Here is a 22909-nt window from a genome sequence, read left to right on the forward strand (position 1 = left end):
TGTTGGGGTGAAATGTTTCAAGAAAATTCATAGAATCACAGGATGGTTTGGGTTACCCTGGCTCAGGTGTAGGACCTTGCACCTGAGGGCCTTGTAGAATCCCATGAGGTTCTCACAGGTCCACCCCTCAGGCCTGCCAAGGTCCCTCTGCATGGCAGCCCTTCCCTCCGGCCATCACACAGCTTGGTGTTGTGAACAAATGTGCTGAGGGCGCACTTAATCCTGCTGTCCCTGTCATTAATAAAGATATTAAACAGTACCAGTCCCCATACAGACCCCTGAAGAATGCCATTTGTCCTCGGTCTCCACTTAGACATCAAGCCATTGACTGTAACTCTGAGTGTGACCATCCAGCCAATTCCTTACCCACCGACTGGTCCATCCATCAAATCCATGTCTCTCCAATTTAGAGACAAGGATATCAGGCAGGACAGTGTAAAATGCTTTGCACAAGTCCGGGTAGATGATGTCCATTGCTCTTCCCTTACTCACCAATGCTGCAACCCCATAGCAGAAGGCACCAGATTTGTCAGGCACAATCTGTCCTTAGTGAAGCCACGTCACCAATCACCTCTGCTTTCCCTGTGCCTTAGCACAGTTTCCAGGAGGATCTGCTCCATGATCTTGCTGGGCCCAGAGGTGAGTGTCTATTGTGTAGTTCACTTGATCTTCCTTCTTCCCTTTTCAAAAATTAGGGTTATGTTTCCCCTCTTCCAGTCATGGGGGAATTCACTGGACTGTCACAACTTCTCAAATATGAAGGACAATGGCTTAACAACTTCATCTTTGAGTTCCCTCGGGACCTGTGGATGCCCCTCATCAGGTCCCACAGACTTGTGCACCTTCAGGTTCCTTAGAAGGTCTCAAACCTGATCTTCTTCTACAGTGTGTGGTTGTTCATTCTCCAAAAATTCACTTGATTTAGTGAAGAAAACAACTTCTGTAATCAGATCTAAATATAGCCACAGCACAGTTATTTGTCAATTCATACCTGAGGGATGGTAATATACCTGCAAAACTACAGCTCTTCTGGGCAATGAATTCAATTTTTCATGCATTGTTGGCCAGCACACTTAACCTTTACTTGCTAATCCATTTCCCATAAGATGCCAATAGGCATGCCAAGCCTCTAATGCACTTTAAAAATCTATTTTTGAGCTGCCAGAGAAGTTTTCTTCACTTGCCACACAAGTTCACAGTGGTCTCAGTTCCACAACAGACAAGGAAACCTGATACACAGCTGAGAACCCAGGAGTCCTGAACAATGAACTTTGCATTACCAAGCAACAAGAGAACACAGCTTTCAGTCCACTTATTTCTCGTGTTGGAAGTTTAAAAGGCTCGTAGCAATTTCAAAACCACTGCTGCTATCAGGAAAGTTATTATTATTAGGAAGTTTAGGTTTTACAATTACGTTGACAGTCTAAAGTACTTAAACGTATTTAATTTTAACGAAAGGTAGCATCAGGTCCTCTGGTAAGCTTGGAAAATACCTTCCACAACCCCTAGTTTAACCATGCAGACTGAGCACGAAAGCTGCAAAAACACTACCATTGCTCCATATATAATGTAGTCAATACAGAAAAACCTAGAATTGCTATAGAAAGTAATCCTAAAACCTCCCTACAGGGCTTTTCCAGGATGTGTGGCAAACAAAGGATGCTCTTGGGGTGATGCACTGTACACGTTTTATGGAGTACTTTGTCATTTATTCAAGGCTTTTCCATTTGATGAATGGGGTCACACTACAACTACACAGACTAAAGCTCACGTGCCTACACAGACAGGGCAAGAAAAAACAACAGCTTATATATGAACAGTCGCCTAACAAACAGGTGACCATCCTGCTTTTCTTGCAAGGCCAAGTGTATACCTCTATTAAAACTGGCTTGGGCATGTTTACAGATGCTGTCGGCCCATCTGACTTCACAATTGACAGAAATTAAATGACATGTCCACAGATTTTGCAAGAGGTAAGAAGATGCCCAGCTCTCCGGAGTCCCATTGCTCAGAATGTGCAGATGTATGAAAACACTGTAAAAAACCTTCTCATTTCTAAACTGCTGGTTTCTGCTCCAAACAAACTACTCTGATTAAATTTTTTGCTGTTTTTCTACATTTCTCTCTGTTAAAACTCTGTATTTTGATTATTTGAAGTGTAAATGTTATTTTTTTATGTTCATAATTTCTCTAAAAATACATGCCAAACTTAGGAGTCCCTTAACAGCAAGGATATACGAGGATCATCCTACTGGATATTTTCCAAATATTTTACACACATACCGGTAGGACAAAAGGAGAACCCAGTATCCCTAATTTTACAAAATTAAAGCCTCATCTCTTTCAGAGATGTTGAAGCTGCTGATTACTCCTCAATGATATTAAAAACCACCCTAAAATATTATATGCTTGCACACATGGTAATATTTCTTATTTTCTACTGTAGAATCACAAAAGACATCTCTATTGCTCCTCTGAAATAGATGCCTGTCTGCTCCTGTCTCAAATCCTAGGAAGAACTCTGCCAAATCCAGGTTATCTTCTCACAGATAGCTTCCCACAGGAAAACAAACCTGAATTTTGCCTATCCCTTGGATACAAGGCCAGCATTAAACTGAAAGCTTCTCCTGTCTCAGAAACAAGAAGTGAGGAATGTCAGGGGTACAGAAGGAAGATCCCAGAGAACTGCACTTGCTGCCCATGCAATACCAGCAACTACAGATGATCATTATATACCTCCAAAGTTTTAGTATTCTTTATTCAGGGTCTCAGCAAAACAAAGAAACAAACAAAAAAGCAAACACTTACTTCATCCCTATAAAGAGGACTTGTATAGTACATGATATCCATCGCACTGCTGTTCAGCATGTCCCTTAAACCTCGTACTTTATCTGGAGTAATGGAGTCCACAGTGTCTGAAAGAAAAGAGACCTGAGTTACATGCAGGAGAATGATAAAATCCCATCAAGGCACATGCAGAGAACACAGCATGAAACTTCTGGGGACAATTTTGTAGACTGCAGCTACTGGAATAACAAAAGAATCAAGTAATGTACCTCCATCCAGGGTAAGTTTTGACCTCCATTCAACTGGAAGAAATTCAACATGGGTTGCAAGATTAGAAAAATACTTCTCTTCTATTTTTCTTGCAGTATCTCGCATCCTTATAAAAAGAAAGAAAGAACACGTTCCTGTTAAGACTACTATTGGTGATCTTATCAAATAAAGTCAGTCCATCCACTCATTTCTCACCTAACTACTTTTACTACAATGCATGCTTAGTAACGTAGGTAAAATAAAATTGTGAGGTGAAGCAATTCCAGTACTTAAATTATCTTATAATAGAAAATTATGCATATTACATGCTCAAAAGAATTTATGAACTTTAAATATATTTTACTATAAGCCTAATAAAACCGTCCAAATTCAATTGAAAGACATCTGTTAACGCTGACTGGTTTGGGCTAGAACGTGATCTAAAAATTAAGAATTCTATCACTGCCTTGAAATCCTGAAATCAACCATTTAATCCGTTACGTAAGGAAGACAATTCAGTGCTTTTAAGCACAACGAAACCTATTAACAATATGGCTTGAAAAGTCAGAATTTTAATTTCTCATATCAAATTGGAGGGCTTAAGAGTCCTCAGAGTGAGAAATAGGATCATTTACTAGCATTTCAAATTACAGTAGCAGATGCAGTCTGTGTTTTTAAATTAATTTTCATTTTTAAAAGATATCTCAACATGAACATTGGTGGACGCATCCCTTGGAATGGACATAAGAAACTTAAAAATACCTCAAAACAAAATATATCTGAACCTCTCTGCTGTCTGGGGGAGAAAGGGAATACTGGCATATTACATTCCTTAAAAATGCTACTTTACTACTGAGGCATGAAAGACCATCAGCAACGGATGAAAAATAGCATGAAATTCTAGAAGAAGATGGTAAAAAATCCATGCATTCTATCAAAGACATTTAACAACCAGGGGAAGTGTTGTATTTTCCCTTCTTTTCTTTACGCTATACTTAGGTCCCAATGACATTAGCATTTCTGAAGATGAGCACAACAAACTAAATCTGACCGAGGGGCAGCAATGCTGCGTTTCCAGCAGCTGGTTCCCAGTTAAAAATCAGAATTTAGTTTTGAGGCAAAGCCCAGAGTTCCAACATGTTTTATTCTATTTTCAAAGCAAACCCCCTTCTAACGATTGCTGCAACCAAATGCACGATGACATTAAATCTCTTATCAGTAATTCTACAAATCCAAATGTGCTCCAGGTAAGTTTAACCCCCTGGCTGAGATACGTTCCTTGAATATATGAGTGCTCCTGTTCTGCTTCAGTAGAAATGCAACAGTTCAGCCTAAATCACTACCAGCACCTGAGACAGTAATCGCTTCAGCTGCTCTGTTTGATGGGCAAAACTGAAACGGTGTCAGCACTACGCAGGGATCCTGTATGGACAACTCGTGTCAAATTCCTGTCTTGAGTTTAAATCCATCTTTAGCTCTTTAAAATAAAGCCGGCAGTACACAGCAGGTAGCTGAGACACGAAGTCGGGAGCTGCTCAAATCTCCTCCACGAGGTTGCCACAGGAGGTGACAATTCAGATAAAAAGGAAGGAGCATTGACAAAAGTCATTCTTAATTTCCCTCCGTAGCTGTTGCCCCGCACAGATCCGCCTCACTAACAGGATTTATGTCGTGCAGGAAAGCTGACGGTGGATGTGGCCAGAGGAATGGACGTGGAGAGGAATTTCATTTCCTACCATCAGCTCGTGAGGGCTGCAGAGGGATGTCACGGTGGCTTTGGGCAAAACACCTTCTACTTTTTGACTTTAGCCTCATCAGCTTCACAGCGTGGGAGAACATGCTTCACCGAGGAAGGGATATGAAAGCCAATGCCTTGCAAAAACATTTTCTACAAAAATAATTCTTTTTCTTAAATTGTCTTGTCTTTTGTTTTTCTCCTCAGGATAAGGAAAAGCATATTATGCTACAAAAAGGCAGGTCTGTAATACACCAGATTTTTAATTGAAGTGGACAGTCAAAAACATTTTCCCATCAAAAAGTAGGTGTTGGTTATGAAAGAAAGGAAAAAAAGGGGAGTATCCTTTGACACACTGTGTTTCAAAATAGTTACTGATGGCGTGACCAAGCAGTTAAGAAATGCAACTAATCAACATCTCTATTATTAAAGCCTGGTTTGATTGCACTCCTAATCTCCTAGTATCTAGTCCAATGAGATGGCAAAGGTTTACACACAGAATGTCCTTTCTGTATGATGGGGGGGAAAAAAAATCAGCAGGAAGACTTGCTTAAATCAGGGCTGATGAACCTCTTTGCTTAGGGCTGTGCAAGCTTTTTTGAGTATTTTTTGCATGTCATATGCAAAGCAAGCAAGCAATAAATATATACACACACAAATAGTGGTGATTATGTATATTAAATGAAATAAAGAGACAAACCTTTCCTAGGTACTCTCCTTAACCTAGGAGAGTAGATCCTAAAAAGGAGAAAGGAACAGTGTTGCCTTGCCCTAAACAGTGCTTTCAGTGCTCCTCATGAGCAATTCCAGCATGCCTTACAAGCAGTGTTTGTACAGGGAGAGTGACTGGTACTGGCTTAGGAAGGGAATTGTTAACATTTCTCTGCAGGTGTGTGTGGACTACACAGGCACAAAGTGACCCAGCCCTGCAAAGCACAGACCAAGCTGCCCCACCACCATGCACACAATGTGCTTTTGAGGACACTTTGAGAGCCTAAGGACACTTTGAGAGAGCCTAACTTCAGCTGCACAGATTATCAATAGGATAAAAATTCAGTATGTATAACATTCGTGGAGTCCCCGTGTAACCAAAAGAAAAACAGACCTGTGTGAATAAAATCAGATAACTGCTCATACAGGGAAATGCAGGGACCTAAAATCCACGAGAAAAGTATTTGGCAATGCTGTCAGTTCTTTAGTATTGCTAAATCTGTTAAATTTTCTGTGCAAGAAGGACAGTGGCCAGCTAACTTGCATTCAGAAATAGCAAGTTTAACAGTAGATCAGCAAATGAGCAGCGATCTAAAGCTGCTAGACTTAACAGCAGTAAAAGCACAGAAACATTACATGAATAAAGTACAGATTTCTACATAGCAACGATGATTTTGTATGAAAGAACTTTTGTGTAACTCAGTCTTAACAGTTCAGGGAAAAACATCTAAACAGTTCACCCATTAGTGGCTGCTATAAACATTATGAAGAAATAGCTATTAGAGCTTTTTACAAGCCCTGCTTCAAATAGGATGGCCTTCTTTTATCCTGCTGGTTATTAACCTGCTGATTTGATGGTTTTGTTTTCAAACACAGATGGGCAGCTGTTAGGTTTTTAACCCCCAAACCTCAGGAGGTTACGGGACAGCACAAGTCACCATCAAGCTGTATCATGTCCAAAGCAAGGAGGTGGACAAACTGGAACCCGCTGTCGGGAAACAAAATGCTCCCTGGAGCTCTTTGCCATGGAGTTTCTTCCTCTTCCAAAGGGCTCAGGTCTTACTAAAGCTGTTCATGGGAAAACTGATGGAGGATTTTTAACTGAAAGCCTTGTTTCTAAAGCTAGACTTAAAGAGTTTGGAAAAACAATGCAGCTAAGAAATTCTGCCAAAGCTTTTGGGAAAGCTTCAGGTCTCCCCTCCTAAAAACTGTGCTAGTTTTGTATCCTTTAGCAAAATACAAAATGCAATTTTAACTTTTAGCCTCCCACATCTTGATGGCTTTCCACCCTATCCACTGTGGTTGCCCAGACACGGTGCATCCTTTGGCAGAAGAGTTCCAAACTTTTGCTAAAACAGATTATGGACAAATACTCAAATGCACGTGGGCATACTAGAAAATCAAAAGGCAACTCCGTGTGCATCCTCATCCTGTCTTGCAGCACACATTCTAGCAGAAGAGAAGGTCTGTTCCAACAGCTTTCTGTTAGCTGCCTCATCACTGATGGCAGAGCAAGCACGCAGAAATTCCATTTCCAGTGCTGGTTCAGGTGTGCTCCTCCACTGCAACACACTGCACTGCACGTTAGCCTTAAGGAGCTGGTTAATACCACAAAGTGCTGACTGTTTTCAGATTACAAACTATATAGTTACTAAAAATTTAAAGTTTTTTGCCTACCGCTAAAAATTCCTATGCAATCCCATTCAGCATTACTGGCCAAATACTGTCAGAAGGAGGTGCAATTATTCTCTCCCCCATTATTTTACAGCAGCAATATCACACCCATCTCCTGATCCCAAGAGCCACAGAGGCATTAAAACACATTAGCAGGACAATTCCCAGTGCAGCACATCTCATTTACAGTGAATGGCACTAGATGGCATCTCCCACTGATTTTCATCAATAGTTCAAATTTTGACCAAAACTGTGTAGTAATTTCCAAGCAGTGTGGCTGTGCTCACACACAAAACACCAGAATATACACCTGCTGTATATACGCACAAAAAAATCAGCTATTTTATTAGATGGCAAGTCCCTCCAGCCACTTGCTAAATTAACACTAACTGAAGTGATAAAACCTCATCCAAACAGGCAGAGAATTATTCCCCTCTCCAATACAAACTGAAGTTGAAATATTGACCCCAGAGCAACAATTACTTAAATATATACATCCAAATGCATGGTAACAACTAAAATTTATGATTTTTCTATGAGAAAAACCATTCGAGCACAGATGCAGTGCATGCCTTGGAAAGCGTTATGACCTACTGCTATTTTGCATGCAGGAAGTAATGGCCTGAAAATACTTTGAGACTCACGATAAATAAAACGTGTTTGGCTGCCTACCTCTGATAAAGCAATGTACTAATACTCCCAGATTTTTATAGGTATTCATCCTTGCATAAGTATAATCCAAGGGTGAACTAACATATTTACAATTACTGCTTTTTTTTTTTTAAAAAAACAAAACAAAACAAACTCTTAAGCTACTCGTTTTACTGTGCTGCAGCATTCAAATAGTACATAAGAAATTGAAATATCAGAGAGCTACAAACAAGTTAGCTTCATCTAGTTCACAAACTTTATACAATCACCTTGAGCTGGTAACAGAGCAAAATAACTGAAGGGTTCAAAATGTTACTCATTTTCTTTCCAAGTCATCTTTGCAGACGCTCTTCAAGCAGACAATCCACAGCCAAAAATGAGGGAATGCTCCTGAATTTAAGAAGCTTACACCAGCCAGCTTCTTACTCTGACCTCTTGATTTAGGAGCTAAGGCAATGGGGCGAGGGGCTGGCAACAGGAAAACCTTCAACAGTTTTCTTTCCACTTCTCAACGTGAAGGAAAATCATGCTCTAAATGAATGTACTCATTTGGAAAGTAGGAATAATACATAATTGTATACATACTTTTATGAAAACTTAAAAAAACCAAAGAACACCACACTTCGCATTTTTTGTTCATCCATGGTAGAGATCTACTTAAAGTCTAAGAAAATAATCTATAAAAATATATAAAAATCTAAAATATACATTATTATTAATAATAATAGGGAGTCTATAAAAAATAGAGATTTGTTCTGCTGCTAACCCAGAAATAAAGCAAGCTAAAGCCATTCGTGGGTCACACACCTGGTAAATTATGCTCAAAAAGCATTCCCATACTGGTTTCATTACTCTGGAGCTCAGCACAGCAGAGCGCAGCACTCCCTACCTCTTTGAGGAAACAGTATCCCAAATTTTTGAGGACACTGGGGGCTGGGTTGAACTAAATTTGGTAAGTCGAAGCGAGTAGTGGGCATGAGTAATAAAAAGTGAGTTTAGCTCAAGCCGGAGGAAATGAAAGGGACGCTGTGTTCAAAAGCTCAGCCACGTCTCAGAAATGCAAACTCGAGTTTTATTCAAGGCAGATTTCAAAGAGCAACTGCAAGACATGTGTTGTCTTCTGCCCCTGTTAGTCAGGGATTCATCTGCTCTCGGGCCTTAATTTATTCAGACCGCTGCTCTAGGATATAGGGAGACTCATTTTACTTCAGAGGAAAGATGAAAATTCTAGGAGGCAACCAGAATGAACACAGCCATGATTCATACTTCATGCTCTACAAGGACTCTGGATGACCAAACGAACCCAAGCTTCTCGGTTATGACTATGGGATCCCCAGGACAAGATCGTGGAGGTCCAGGTTCTCGAAATGCAGGTGCCTCCCTACCCAGCAGCATGGATTTCCAAAGAGCAGCAAGGTTGTCCTTCGGTGAGATGCTGCCTTCGGCAGTGAAGCAGATCAGGCACTGTTCCCACTGCCTTACCCTGACGGTGCCTCCAATCATCCAAATGGGGTTCTGGGTCTTCAGATAACTGCAGTGATCTGGATTATGGAGCTGTACAGTCAGTTGTGCTGCTGTGGGCAGGGAAAGTGTAACACTGGGCAGAAGAGAGGGCAGGAACAGATGCAGAGATGTGTCTAAGCCCTAAGCAGGCTATTGTACTTTTGGTCCAATACGCAATCGTGTTAGATAATTAATAAACACACACAGAACAAGCTCGTACAAGAGTATTAATACCCTAACCATCACCTTTTACCTCTTGGGCTGAACTCATTTACCTTCCAAAGAAAGCTCAAGTTGAAACCGGTACAGCCACTGTTACCGCCTGCATGCTTAACTGCAGAACGTGCAATTATTGCCAGCACCAAAGAATGGAAGACAAACACGTAATATGTAGTGAAATGCTAGTCTTTAAATGGAAAATAAGCACAACTACCAAATGCATGAAAAGCCAAAAAACATTAAAAACGTTCTACTAGGAAATCTTGATTTAAGATTCAAGCAGCAAATATTCAATGCATTGAAGGGCCTCTGAGAGGCTCTGCAAGGGCTTGCGTACCACTGGAAATTTACCAAAACAGCTATTCTGAAGTAATTATAATGATAATCCACAATTAAAAAGCTTTCTAATGGGGCTTGCAATAAAAATGTAATTGGTGATTATGGAACGCCAAGATGATGTGCTTGTGCAGACAGCAATTTCGGGGCTACGAGCAGCAGCACAGGCAAATACAAATTTTGAATCAAAACAGAAGATTCAGACAGGGGCAGACAGATACCAGGGCTGGAAAAAGAGCAGCCAAGAAGCATTACAGCTATTATGGAAATACACAGACCAGTTACTCCATTCAATTTTTAAGCACAGGAGTTTATAAAATTGAGAGGGTCAGCCTGTGGTAAAACAAGATGATTTCTTTAAAAGAAGGTTGGAAACAACACACACAACCTTAAAGCACAACTTCAACAAAATGAGAGACCTGGTCTCAGTGCACAAATATTCCAACTAAGTGTGAAAGTATGTACAATTAAAAGATTATCTTCAAATTATCATATTTTTAAAGTTAACATTGTACAATATCAGAAGTCCAGTAATGTCAGAATACTGTATCTGATGGCAAATCCTTTTTATATTACATAAAAAGAGAGAATATATCTTCTTCCATAAAATAATAATTCCTTTTCTTCTGGAGCATCTCACAGAGCATTATTCTGTCCACGTTAGCTCAGCTGAATCATTGATCCAGCCTGGAGGAGGTACTGTCTCTTCTCAGACGAGTTCTGCTGTTAATATCAGCAATGACAGGAGCAGCTTGTTGTACCAGCTGCTGTGCTACATTTAGATAATAAATGTGTTTAACTTGACTGTGAAGAAACAAAATCATGTCACATCTTTTAAAGACCTGTTCATTCAAACGTTGATAAAACGCATCTTTTCCATTTACCTACTTAGAGGATGCCCTGCAACCCTAGCATCGAACCACATTAATGAGTAGACTGAACTCCATTTCTTAATGAAATTAGCGCATGCAATTTTAAATTACCCTGGAAGCAGGGTTCTGTTTTCAAGTCTGTGACCAACAGTATCTGCCTAATGATGCAGATACATCATGAGCTGTACCAGGTCCTTCTCGAGGCAGTAATCTGAGGACAGCATATCAAGTGAGCTCTGGTAGGGTCTCTCAACCCACCTGGGTTACACAGAGAGTACTTCATGTCTGGGTTATAAGCTGCATTTTTGCATTTCTCTTTCTTTTCTCCTTCTTTTAATACCACTTGTTCAAGTGTGACTATGGTTTTATGCTATGAACTGAAGCGTTACTCTCACGCAGGCTGAAATAAATACAAAAGTTTTACACCAGGGCAGATCGAACCAAAAAAAACCAACAATATATGTACAGGGCAAAGACAAAATGCAGAAGAGAGGATTTTCAGGATGGGAGAAAAGGAAGGAACCCGAGCAATCATCCCCATCCAGAGATCCCACAGTCCCTCCAAGCACCATACCAAAAAAAAATGCAAGGTGTTGTGCAGTTTGCCTCTTCTTTCTACCCACCAGACTGTTGGAATAACACAGTTTACAGCAGGCTCTGCATTTACTTGCTTATCAAAGACACCAGACAGACCAGAGCAAAAGCAGCTTTCTATTTCTAAGGGACACACAACGCCTACCCCAGGGTTCCCACACAGGTAACATCTCTTTCTCAAGTCACCCACAAAGCTGAGTGCAGCCCAAGACAGTGGTGAGCTCTGGGGGCTGCTAATGCTTTCTGCCACTGCTGGTGATATCCAGATATTGGTGAAGGAAGAAAGGAGGGATGGTGACACTGGTGGGCAGACTTAAGGCTTAAGTTCCAGATTTAGCATGGCTGCAACTACAGGCTTCCCATGAAAGCCTGCCTACCTGAAAGGAAACAACAATGAATTATTTGCTCTTTAGATTCTACTTTAAAGGGTCAAAAAATACTTCTGCCTGTCCTTCTAATCCTTTTTCAAAAGGCAACATTTGACTTCTCGTGTCCCTAATGCAAAAGAACATTAAAAAAAAAAAAGTTAAAAAGAAAAACACACACACACAGATCACAGATGAAAGCGCTAACAGAAAGTGTTAGTACGGCTTGTGAGAACTGCCACGCTGTCGGCCTGGCAGACGTTTCTTCTAAAATCTCTTCCTAGAACATATGGGATCTTCTCTACTGATAAGTTTTTTAAGCTATTAGAAAAAATGAGCTTTCAATCTAACACGATGCTTTCATTTTCTGATTTTGCACAGACAATTTATGCCAATAATTAGCATTTTAAAAGAATATGCAGTGCTGTCTGCTATTTCTTGAGGGTATCTGAGACCAGAGTGGAATTTACTGAAGCACAAAGAGTCTTGCTTCCCTTTTAGATAAAATGTGTCATAGAACGGGCTGCCAATTAAAGTCAGACTTCTTATGGAATGGACACCTATGCGCTGTGTCCTGAGCTAAAATTAATCCACACATACAAACCCTGTATGTATTTTCAATGCAAAATGGGGTAGGAGGAAAGAAAAAGACAAAACGACTCCAAGGTGGAAGTTTTATTTCTGGTAGCTGTTAAAACAACAACTTATATTTAGGACGCTTGCATTACCAGTGCAATTGGCTCCTACAAAAATGTAAGTTTTTACATTTATCTTGGTGACTAGTTTCAGGTTTTTATCAAAAAAGGTTTCTCTCTCCAGTTTTGCTTGCTTGCTCTTAAACACCACAAATGGAAGAGAAGCGAAGTGCTACACAAGGAGAGTAGGGAGTAGCAGGCTGTTGCTTTGAGATGACAAATGACACAGCAGTGAAATCAAGAGGCCTAATCTACTGTACCAGAGGACACGAGTGGAACCACGAGCTGAATGAACACGAGAGCCTGCTGACACGATGGCACCTCTGTCACTCACATGAGTACTGACCTACATAGTTGTTAATTTACCATGAAATCAGCAATCTTAGCTCTACACATGCCTTAACAAGAGGCACTGGGTGTGCTACTATTGCTGTTGACTTTGAAGGGAAGCGGAACTATTTGGGACACATGTAGTAAACCATCCATACGACAGAGATCTGCAGTTAGCACTTTTAGCCTCCTCTTTCAGCTAATGAAGCATTCCTTAACACCACCTTGTCCCCACAGTGCTGTCATCAAGACTTTACAACTCCTTCTAATATTCAACAAAGGTGTTTTCAGGGACAGCACTCAGTAACTTGGGAGTTTCTCCTCCTATTCAGCAGCACTCTAAGTGGCCTTCTGAATTAGCTCGGATGTCAAATCAAAAAACATCTGCAAGCCAAGCTTCACAAAAGACTTTTAATGAAAAGATCCCGTAAGCATTTAATTCTGTTGTACTTTTCATCAGACTTCTGTGTTCAGAACTCAGTGAGTAGACTCTCAGCTTGAGCTTCCCACTGTATTAAGTAACTCAGCACTGGTAGGAATGCCAACATTCATGCAATCCCCTCGTTTTCCCTCTCTTACCAGCATGTATTTCACTTGCTCGCTGTTCTGCCAACCAGCAGGAGCAATGGAGATTCCCCTTGATTTTGATCAAAATCTCTCCCCACCCAGCTGGCAAAGTCACTGAGCACCGATGCTAGAAATTCAATGACCACTCTGCTGAAAGTCAGAAACGTTGGTCATGAAAACTGGATATATCTTTGCTCTTCTGGCTTGCAGCTCCTCTCACTAGGCCCATACAGTTGAACTGACGTAGGAAGTAGTGCACCCACAACATAAAGACTAATGAGTGAGGGGAAGAGTGGGGAAAGGAAATAGGAAGAGATACAGCTTAAACTGAAGAGTCTGCTATCATTTATAATGTCAGCGTTTCATTCAGGCTAGAGTTGCTACTGCAAATAGTATGAAGGACTCACATAGCTGTATTTTTGATGATCCTTCCTTGGTCCATTTTCTGCCCAATACCATGCACAACAAACACAATGTGACTAGTTTGTGGTGGCTTGTCTTCTAACGTAGCTTCTTCTACATAGCCTCTATGTAGCCTTGTCCCACTACTTGAAGCTGTAGAAAAAACATTATCCTAGATCAGTTACATTCTACGAAGTGCAATGGTCTTACACGTTGACAGATGCTTCATTTGTCTCAGACCAATATATTAAAGTATTCTGAAAATACAATTATACAAAAAGAATTAGCATGTACTTTCTAATAATCTGCAGTTTTAAACTCCTGAGAGATTTGAGCAACTAGGTGCAATTAACTGTATCACTCGATGCATTAATAGGCTATTTCCACTGTAAAGACAACCAATTTCAGAGCTGTTTGGAAGAACAGCTTTTGGAAAACATTTGTATAATTGTCCATCCACTTTTACAACACAGTGCTCTGCTTCTATGTACCTCAGCCATTAAACTTCCTTATATTTCCACCTTACTTCTACAGCATGAACTGATCATTGAAATGTCCTGCCAGCCAATCAATATGCGTTGTCACTCTTTCTCTGACCCCATTAAGAGAACTGGCTGAAAAGTTTTGCAATTTTTCACTCTGATGGGAAAAAAATCTACATTTTATTCCAAGCCCATCCATCCTCAGATTTCCTCACTCATTCGCCAGCTGAGTGGCCAAACCAAAAATCAATGATGCTGGCAGATCTGGGCATCCTCTCGCTGTCCTGCTGATGGCTTGTGAAACCCACTGGCACAGCGTGGCTTCATCCCCCTCTAGTGACAGACCCATATAGAAGGCAACAGCCTCATGTGAACGCTGGCTGTGCAATGGGAGAGAAGGATGAATCCAGCAAGCCCTGCAGATGGCCATACAGAGGAAGAAAGCATCATTCCTCACGTGAAAATCCAAAACAAACAACTTGGTTTTCTTTTAAGGCGGAGGAAAACACAACAAAAATGCTTAGGGTGGTTTTTACACAGGACAGATTTATTAAGTGGGCTTCTATTTGATATTTCTTACCCCAAACTGCTTAGGACAGAGTTTGTTTATTATTTATTACACACTGCCCAAATCATGTTCTGGATACAGACTATTTCATTTCTTCTGTAATTTTGTGCAACAGCATTGAATTATATTAATTCTTGGCAAACATTAATTAAGTATCCACCCAAGAGCCCTGTGGGTTAAGAGGGCATTAATTACAGAACAGAGGCATGAGATTAAAGCCAAACCTATTACTTGATCTTGTCTCTTCAGAGACCAAGGAAGAAAACAAATGGAATTTGTGTATTTTCTTGTTTTTGTAGCTGTCCAGCACTGCAAAGGAATATTACTGTAGAGAGGACAAGTTCCAGATTGGCAACAATCTGCCTTTCCTTTGAGGGGGAACATCCTCTCTTCCAACCTTCTCAGTCTCACTGGTTTTATACCTGGTAATTTTGAGCTTAAATGAGCTTGGATTTGTACTCAAAATACCTTCTGTCTAGGCGTAGCTGCTCACCCCTCCTTGCAGTTCATAGGTCTGTCTAATGAACTGAAAAGGGCAAGAACTGGCAAGAGGGAAATCTATGATCATGTATTTAAGGAATGCATCACAGTATGCAAGTACACGACAGCAAAATTAAGGTTGCAAAGGGAACTGTGATTCTTATATTGTGTCTGTTAGTCACTGCCACTGTTTTATTATAGTAGTAGCTTATGAAAACCGCTGCTTCTAAAATAATAAGAAATGTAATACAAATATGCCACAGACTATTCATGTATAATTACAATTTTGCACAACAACCCAAGACACCTATTACACCCTTCTGCAAAACTCCAACAGCAAAAATGGGCCAGTCACATATTATTATAACTTCAAACCTGAAGTCTTCTTCTAGTCTTAAAGTAACAATCTTAAAATACCCATATTTAAAAAAATTCTTTACAAACTCTGAGAAATATTACCTTTGGAAAACCCCAACTTTTGAGTAACAGTTCTTGCAATTTTAGATGTTGTTGCATCACTGTAAAGATACACTTCATCCACACTGTGCCAGTCCACATGGTTGCGACTCAACTTTAGACTATGAATAGCTGCAGCAAAAAGGAACAATATTTAATTTAGATGGATAAAAGGAAAACAAAAGCCCGTTCAAACACAGAAAGAAGGGTAATTCACACACACTTTAAAATCTAGAGCTCTATTACGCCTACATTCACACTACTTCTTACCTTGAACAGTTCTTACATTTCGGATTAATCTTACCAGGACAAACAGCAATTTGGAGACCCACTCTGAGGTCACATCATTCTCCTGCCACCCTCACCTCGGGCTTCCAAAATATATCCATAACTGAAAACAAAGAACAGGGTGGGCAGGGAGATGCACCCCAAAAATACTGCTGGCTGGTGTGATGACCAGGTAGCTGCCCCATGTACTCTTTGCTAGAAAAGCTCAGCTGCATTCCTATTTTCTCTGTCCTGCGACTGCTCAGTGGGATCCCTGGTTTTGACCAAGGCTACGGAGCTCTACAGCAACACAGAGGCTTTCAAGGCTCTGTTACTAGAAGGCTCCACTGCATCTGCTAGCCTTTCAGAAACGGCTAGGAGATGGAAATGCAGTTCAATGAGAAAGCCTCTGAATGAGTAATTTCTGGCACCGAACAGAATCTCTCTCTTTCAAAGGCTACTACGAGCTCTATAGAGCATTTGTGCAGTTCCTGTGTTTTCCAGATTTGGAACTGATTGAATTCTGGGACCAACCTCATGGCACTGCCCGATTGTCGGATTAAGCACAGCAGGCATGTTGTAATGCAAGGCAGAAACTCTCAGCTGAGCTTGGAGCTCGAGTGAGCAAAACCGTATCACAGCTCTATTGCTTGTAATGCAGATTTCACCTAGGTTTGGAAATCTGCTGCTTAGGTCCCATCTAATGTGGGATGTGTAATACTTGGAAAGCTGACAACTAACAGCAATAGCCCTCTGACAAGAAAGTGTTATTTAACTGTGTCATTGGTCTTGCTAAAAAGCCCAAAGTCACGGAAAACACCCAGAGGAATTTTATTTTTTTCCATAACCAGTGGGGCTCTAGCCTGTTCCCTACTTAAAGTCACTCGTATGTTTTGTACTCTAAAAACATTCTGGGAAACCTTGAGCCATCATGGTTTCGTATTTTAACTCCCTTGCAGCACAGACCAGCCACATTAAACTCAATGTTGTGACCTTTCTCCTATAGTATGTGCTTTTTTTTTTCCCCAAGGTAGACAGAACTAAGCCTTATGAAAAACTGAATCAAGTCTCTAAGAAACAAGGGGATTAGAAAAGGATGACCCCTTTGGCACAGTAAATAACTGATACACAAAAAGTAGCTAGAACTACATGGCTGTTTGACACTGGCAGAGCAGAGAAGAGGAAGGGAAGCCAGCCTGACTTTGCAGAGCAGACACGTCAGCTCAGGCTGATGACTGGCCAGAGCAAGAAGCAATCTAGTGAGAACTCAATGAATGAGCAAACTGCTTCCCAAACACCCCTACAGGCAGAGAGATGAGTTCATGCCCAGAAATCTCAGTTTAGAACTGGATAAGAAAGGAAATTCCCAACAAAGCTTCCTCTTTCAGGCTTGGAGTCAATGCACCGGTCTGTGATGTCCTGAGAGGCAGGGAGTCCAGTGGCAAAGTGATTTCCTTGCAGATCTGTCTGCAAACTCCTCTATCCCCAAATCCAGGATCGCTGCAGACTTCTTACGCATCATCCAGCAGGTCTTTAACAGGCTTGTTCCATTCACGTTCTAGGAAATCACTCAGTATGCTCCTGGGCAAGCTGACAGAGGAAGGCTGGAAGCATGATGCCTTTGGAGATCGCTGTGTTTGAGGTCCAAACCATGCCCAGCAAGAAGCAGAGAAGCCTGTGATTGAATTGCTTATTACCACCACTGGAAAGGGAGTGGTTTGGGATGGGTGATCCTTAAATGCTGTCTGCAATCAGGGGTGGTCCCCCGAACCTTTTTTTTTTTTTTTTTTTTACAGCACTTGGACTATGCATCTTTCCTTTCCATCTAACACCAAAAAAATAATATTTTAAAAGGTGCTTTGTCTTGAAAAAATAGATTATTATGACGATAATGATTCTTACAAAAACAAACAAACAAAAAAACAAACAGAAAAGAGATGCAAATCATGTTTCCCAGGTATGGGATAACAAGGGCTGCCATCGCTATTTTGAACCTGAACATGGGTAAGAGAGAATGTTTTTCCTGAAGATGAGATAACATTGATTTACATTTTGTTTTCAGACACAGAGGCTGACTGCGATGTAAACCTCTTGCATGTTGCAGAGGTAGTCAAAGTGACAACTCTGGAGCTGTTCACACCAAAAAGCGACACAGAGTGTCAGAAAGTCACTAAGGCATGTCACAGTTTGCCTGAGGAAGCAGAGGGTATCAAGCTGCAGGATTCAGATCAGGCAGTGGGTACGGCACAGGGGAATGCTCTTCATGCTCGTTCCTCTGCCTTCTGACCCTCCAGCAGCACACTCACTGTTTTTGTGGCTTCATCCCAGGGCACCAGGTTAGGATGTTGCTGAGCTCCACTGAGATCTGACTGTGGCTAAGGCATCTCTGAAAGGCAGGCACAAAAGACGAAGATCTCCTCGTAAAACCACAGGACAGGAACCTCCCTCTGGATCTGACTTCTTGCAGCTTTGTTTTCACATGAGCTACTTCACTGACACTAAGAAGATGCACAGCTTCCTTAGCAGGAGTTGTAGATGCATCTTCCCCAGCTGACAAAACCCCTAAGCAATCTGCACACAGCTCAGTTTTCTGGTTTGCTATTAAAGACCAAGCCCGTAGAAATGAGACCAAGTTTTGTTTTCCTCTGTAGCCAGAAACAAACCTTTTTCTTTTTCAGGAATACCAACCAAGACAGACACTTAGAATATGAATAAGAAGGCACAGCCCCACTGCAGATGCAAGACAGGCTGCTGCTAGACAGAGAGAAGCAAAGATGAAATGAGATGGATCAAGAAAGGCCTTCTACTGGCTAAAAATTTTTCTATTTTTCACTCTTTTCTATCACACAAATCTCCAGTTTCACCGAGACAGATGAACATGGATGGAAAAAACCCTCTACAAAGTCTAAATATGAAAATGGAGAAACAAAAAAAAGAAAATACAAAGTATGTATTCCTACAGCCTTGAAGAATCTGGTCTCAATTAGACAGCAGAAACTCATCTGGAGCCAAAATGATGAGAGAATAACTGAGGAGCAGGAAGCTTGTATTGTTTTTTTTTCATGCACAAAATGCATGGAGAAGCTGGGGATGTGCACACTGCACGTGCACTGCCAGTGCAAACAGCCACCTGGCTCCAGTAGCACTTCCAGCAGAAAGGACTGGCAGACAGGCACTAGAAGATGGCATTTCACAGAGCCAAGAGTTTTAAATTAAGTATCTTTTAAGGTAAGCACCTGGTTTCCACTCAGTGCTTTCATCTACCTGCCAAGACCAAAGCACGGGGCGATTCTTTTCTACCAGTTTCTATGCTCACGTCAAAATCAATAAGAGGAAAGCATCTTTGAAGTGCTAAGAGCTTCACAAAGGCACTGTCACTCCAGTTAGGGCTAAAGACCAGAGAAGGATACACACAGTTTGAAATCCCTTCCTGCCTTCCCTCCTCCTCCAAATTTATTTTTAAATAACTCCGTGTTGCAATCAGCCTCAGTTTCTGCACAAAAGCTGGCCAGATCATACACATAGCTGAAAGCATAATTTGGCCACTGTTGTTCTTTTTTAAACAACTTTGAAGTTCTGGTACGTAAACCTGAGGTACAGTTGTGGACTTTAAATCATTATTTTTCATTTAATACACAAAAGCACATGAAAAAGGCTGTTGCTTTTAATCAAATTGGGCTGTTTCACATTGCTGTCCTTTTTCTATGGCACTTCACCACCTCTTAATGCATGAACGCCACTAATTGCTATAAAAGCAACTCTAATTCAAGCCCATTCAACAATACAACTGAACATGATTTGGTGAAAAATACATAGAATAATTTCAAAACTACAAGGACAAAATGAAAGGCAGAAGTCTTTTCTTACTGTTTAAGACAGAAGTTACACTCTTCACCTTTAACAAATCTGAGTTCCATGTGTGGGAAGAGGCAGGAAAAAGCTGACTATGCACTGTTTGGAGTTCAGGTGTTTGCATTTGGACTCAGTTACCAAAAAATACCATTATAGGAAGTCGAAAGAAAAATATTAATGCATGTCAAAATAAGTTCTCATCCTTCAAAATATTCCTAGGAACTAAAAGAATATATGGTATGACAAGAAGATTTCTAAACCTACCACGTGTATTTACATTTTAAATCGAAGGTGCAGTTTTCAGAAGTCTATTTCCACAGTCACTAAGAGTTTAATCTTAGTTTAAGCATTACCGTGCTTTAACAGTGCCAGAGAAAGATCAGTGACAGGTACTTTTGAGCTTCCTGCAATCATTAATGGCTCTACTCCCACCTTCTGAAACAAATTTGCACATCAGCTGCTGCAAAGTTCACAGTTCAGTGACACAGCAGCCTTGGTCATGTATCCTGTACAGCCTCCCTTTTTTATATCATGTGTCCAAAGTCTTATTTCATTTCAGTATACAAAAATTTCATTTCAGTATACAAAAGCTGCTGTAAAAATAATTTACAACACAAAATTAAAGACGCATGCATTATCCAAAAAGTGGCAAACAAAATATTATCTAGTATAAAACTCTTCATTCAGTTCAATCCCCCGTTCCTTCTCTGACATAATTTATCTTAACACCAGGCCTGCAGAGAAAGTTGCCTGTAGGTTATTGAAAAAGACAAACCACGTAGTAAGAGCATAACAAAAGTTTATAGTTTTTATCAATCACAAGCAATTATAACAGAGATTACAGCATCATACTGCTAACATCTACTTTCTCTATGATTTACAATGCTGCTACTTCTCTTCTAGGATTGGTGATGCTTTTTCCTTCCCTTTTGAAGGAAATGGCATGAGCGCAGCTCAAGACATTGAAGCATGTAATTCTAACACATTTCACTGGTATGAGCAAACTAGAATTTAAAGCTTCCTAAAGCAGGAGTACTACAAGGAAAAAAAATAAAAATCTACAATTACTGTACCTTGGGAACGCTTTCGCTTAAGACATGCAGCATCTGAATTCTCCTTATATCCTCTCCATTTGAACAAAGAAGGGAGGGAGAAGGGAGGGAGGTAGTAGTGAACTAAAAGTAAAAACACTGAGCTTCAAAGTAAAATTTTTAAAAGGGGTGTCATTTTTTCATTAATGTTAACATTTTTAGAAAAAAAAAGTTGGTGCATTTATTGAAAATGTATATACATTTAAACTGGTTTTGTAGCAAAAGTGTCAGGTCACATTAGCCAAATTCAATTTCATCACTCTTCATAAGTGGTTATAACATCACAACAAAGCTAAAGGCATTATTAGTAAAGGAAAGCTGTGACACAGCACAAGCAGTCTCCCTGAGTGCCTTTGCATTAACGTGTACAAAAGCATAAACACACTATTTGGTATAGGGTAGAACATAGAAACCCCTAAGTATACTCTAAGCATTTAAAACCAAAAAAAACAAAACTCCATTTTAATCACAGCTCTATTACTTTCCCCAAAGAGTGTAAGAGGATCATTAAAAGTTAGACTAGCCAAAATATCCTCCTGTCCCTGTTTTGTAAGTCCTCTAGAAGCTGCCTTCTGCAGTGAAATGCAACAGCATGCACTTTACCTCCCATCTGCAAACAGGAGCTTCCCCTAGATGGTAAGGCAAGTCCATGACTTTTATTAGATTTTTAATCATCTTATCTCACTAAGAATACTGAAATATTGCATAGCAGACCAGAAGATCCTTTTTCATGGACTTACCTTCACATCGGTGCTGTGTGATTATGGTAGAAATATATAATGTAAGTGAAAGCTGCTGCTGAGAAAGTTAAATTATGTGGTCAGGAAGCTGCTTCTCTTGGCACTTACATAACAAGAGAAAAGTCCTCAGTTAAACTCTATTATAACAGGTACTTTTTACATCTTGGGGGCTTCCTAAGCAAAACTGACAGTGAGGTGCTACAAAAATGTATTTCTTCTGTGCTAATTCTCTGGGGTCCCTCATACAAATAGTCCTACATCCTAAGCAAACTAAATAGTTTCAGAATGCTCTAGCTTCAAAAACCTAACGCAGTTAAGAGGGTGTGCCTAAATCCAAGGAGAAATCAAAGTTTCCAGTTGGGCTTCTGAATCCATGAAGTCACTAAAGCTGCAACGATCAGTCAGCCTGCTGGAAAACAGGGAAATTGCAACTGAAATGACATTTTCCCTTACGAACACCGGGAGTAATTAGTACTCTACAGCCCAGCAGCTTACGCCAGTGCCAGTGGGTGATATTCCACGCTTGCGTCAAGGGCTTCTCACGCTTCTTCCTACCCTCAGCTAACAGCTCTGTCAGCAGATGCCTTAATACAGATGCAGGCTAAGTGTATTACTGCTGTACATCTGTTTTCTACAGGAGAAGAAAACTAGGCTCATAGTTCCTGCACTTGGGACCTGACGGAATAATTTAGTCTACGGAGTATTTTACTCACTGTGGCAATACAGCTCACAGGAGGAATACACACAGGAAATTCAAGTCAAGTGTAAGAAAGAGTTTTTTGTTTTTTGTTTTTTTTTTTTTTTTATAGTGACAGTGGTAAAACATTGGTACAGACTGCCCAGAGCTTCCTTGGATGGAGATGATCAAAACCCCACTGGAAGCACTCTGAGCAGCCTGCCCTCATCGGCCCTGCTGCTTTGAGCAAGGGGGTTGGACTAGATCTCCACAGATCCCTCTGATCTTGACGACTTTGGCTCTAGGAACAAGATTTTCCCTTGTAAAGGTTAACTTAGTCAGCAGCAACAACAACAACGAAAAAAGCCTTTTTTTTTTTTTTTATGAACAGGGAAAAGCACATTTGAAATCTAAGGCAGAACAGAGCATCTACTCCAAATGCAATTTTTCTATTTCTCGTGGCATCTAACCACACACCGAAAATCCATAACAAAACACAATAAACTTAGGCAGTTTCAATATCAATGCATTACAGAATTTGTTCTGATTCTGACTCATGGGATTTTTTTTTCCACATTTCTTATAACCTAACATAGAATCGATCACA

The 22909-nt window shown here is 40.5% G+C and overlaps 1 protein-coding gene across 4 annotated transcripts in view; it reads right to left on the minus strand.

The window, feature by feature from the left end:
- DDHD1 (DDHD domain containing 1) overlaps window positions 1-22909 on the minus strand; it is a 65434-nt gene that overhangs the window by 22813 nt on the left and 19712 nt on the right. For 2 of the 4 annotated variants that reach the window (XM_068682307.1, XM_068682305.1), the window contains 5 exons: window positions 20869-20970; window positions 15680-15808; window positions 13696-13843; window positions 3057-3163; window positions 2809-2915 (listed from right to left, as the gene is read on the minus strand). In XM_068682307.1, coding sequence (XP_068538408.1) covers window positions 2809-2915; window positions 3057-3163; window positions 13696-13843; window positions 15680-15808; window positions 20869-20970 — 593 coding nt within the window. The remainder of the gene's footprint in view (window positions 1-2808; window positions 2916-3056; window positions 3164-13695; window positions 13844-15679; window positions 15809-20868; window positions 20971-22909) is intronic. The other 2 variants (XM_068682308.1, XM_068682306.1) reach the window with 1 other exon arrangement.

The sequence above is a fragment of the Anas acuta genome, chromosome 5 (genome assembly GCF_963932015.1).
Source record: "Anas acuta chromosome 5, bAnaAcu1.1, whole genome shotgun sequence".
Lineage (NCBI taxonomy): Eukaryota > Metazoa > Chordata > Aves > Anseriformes > Anatidae > Anas > Anas acuta.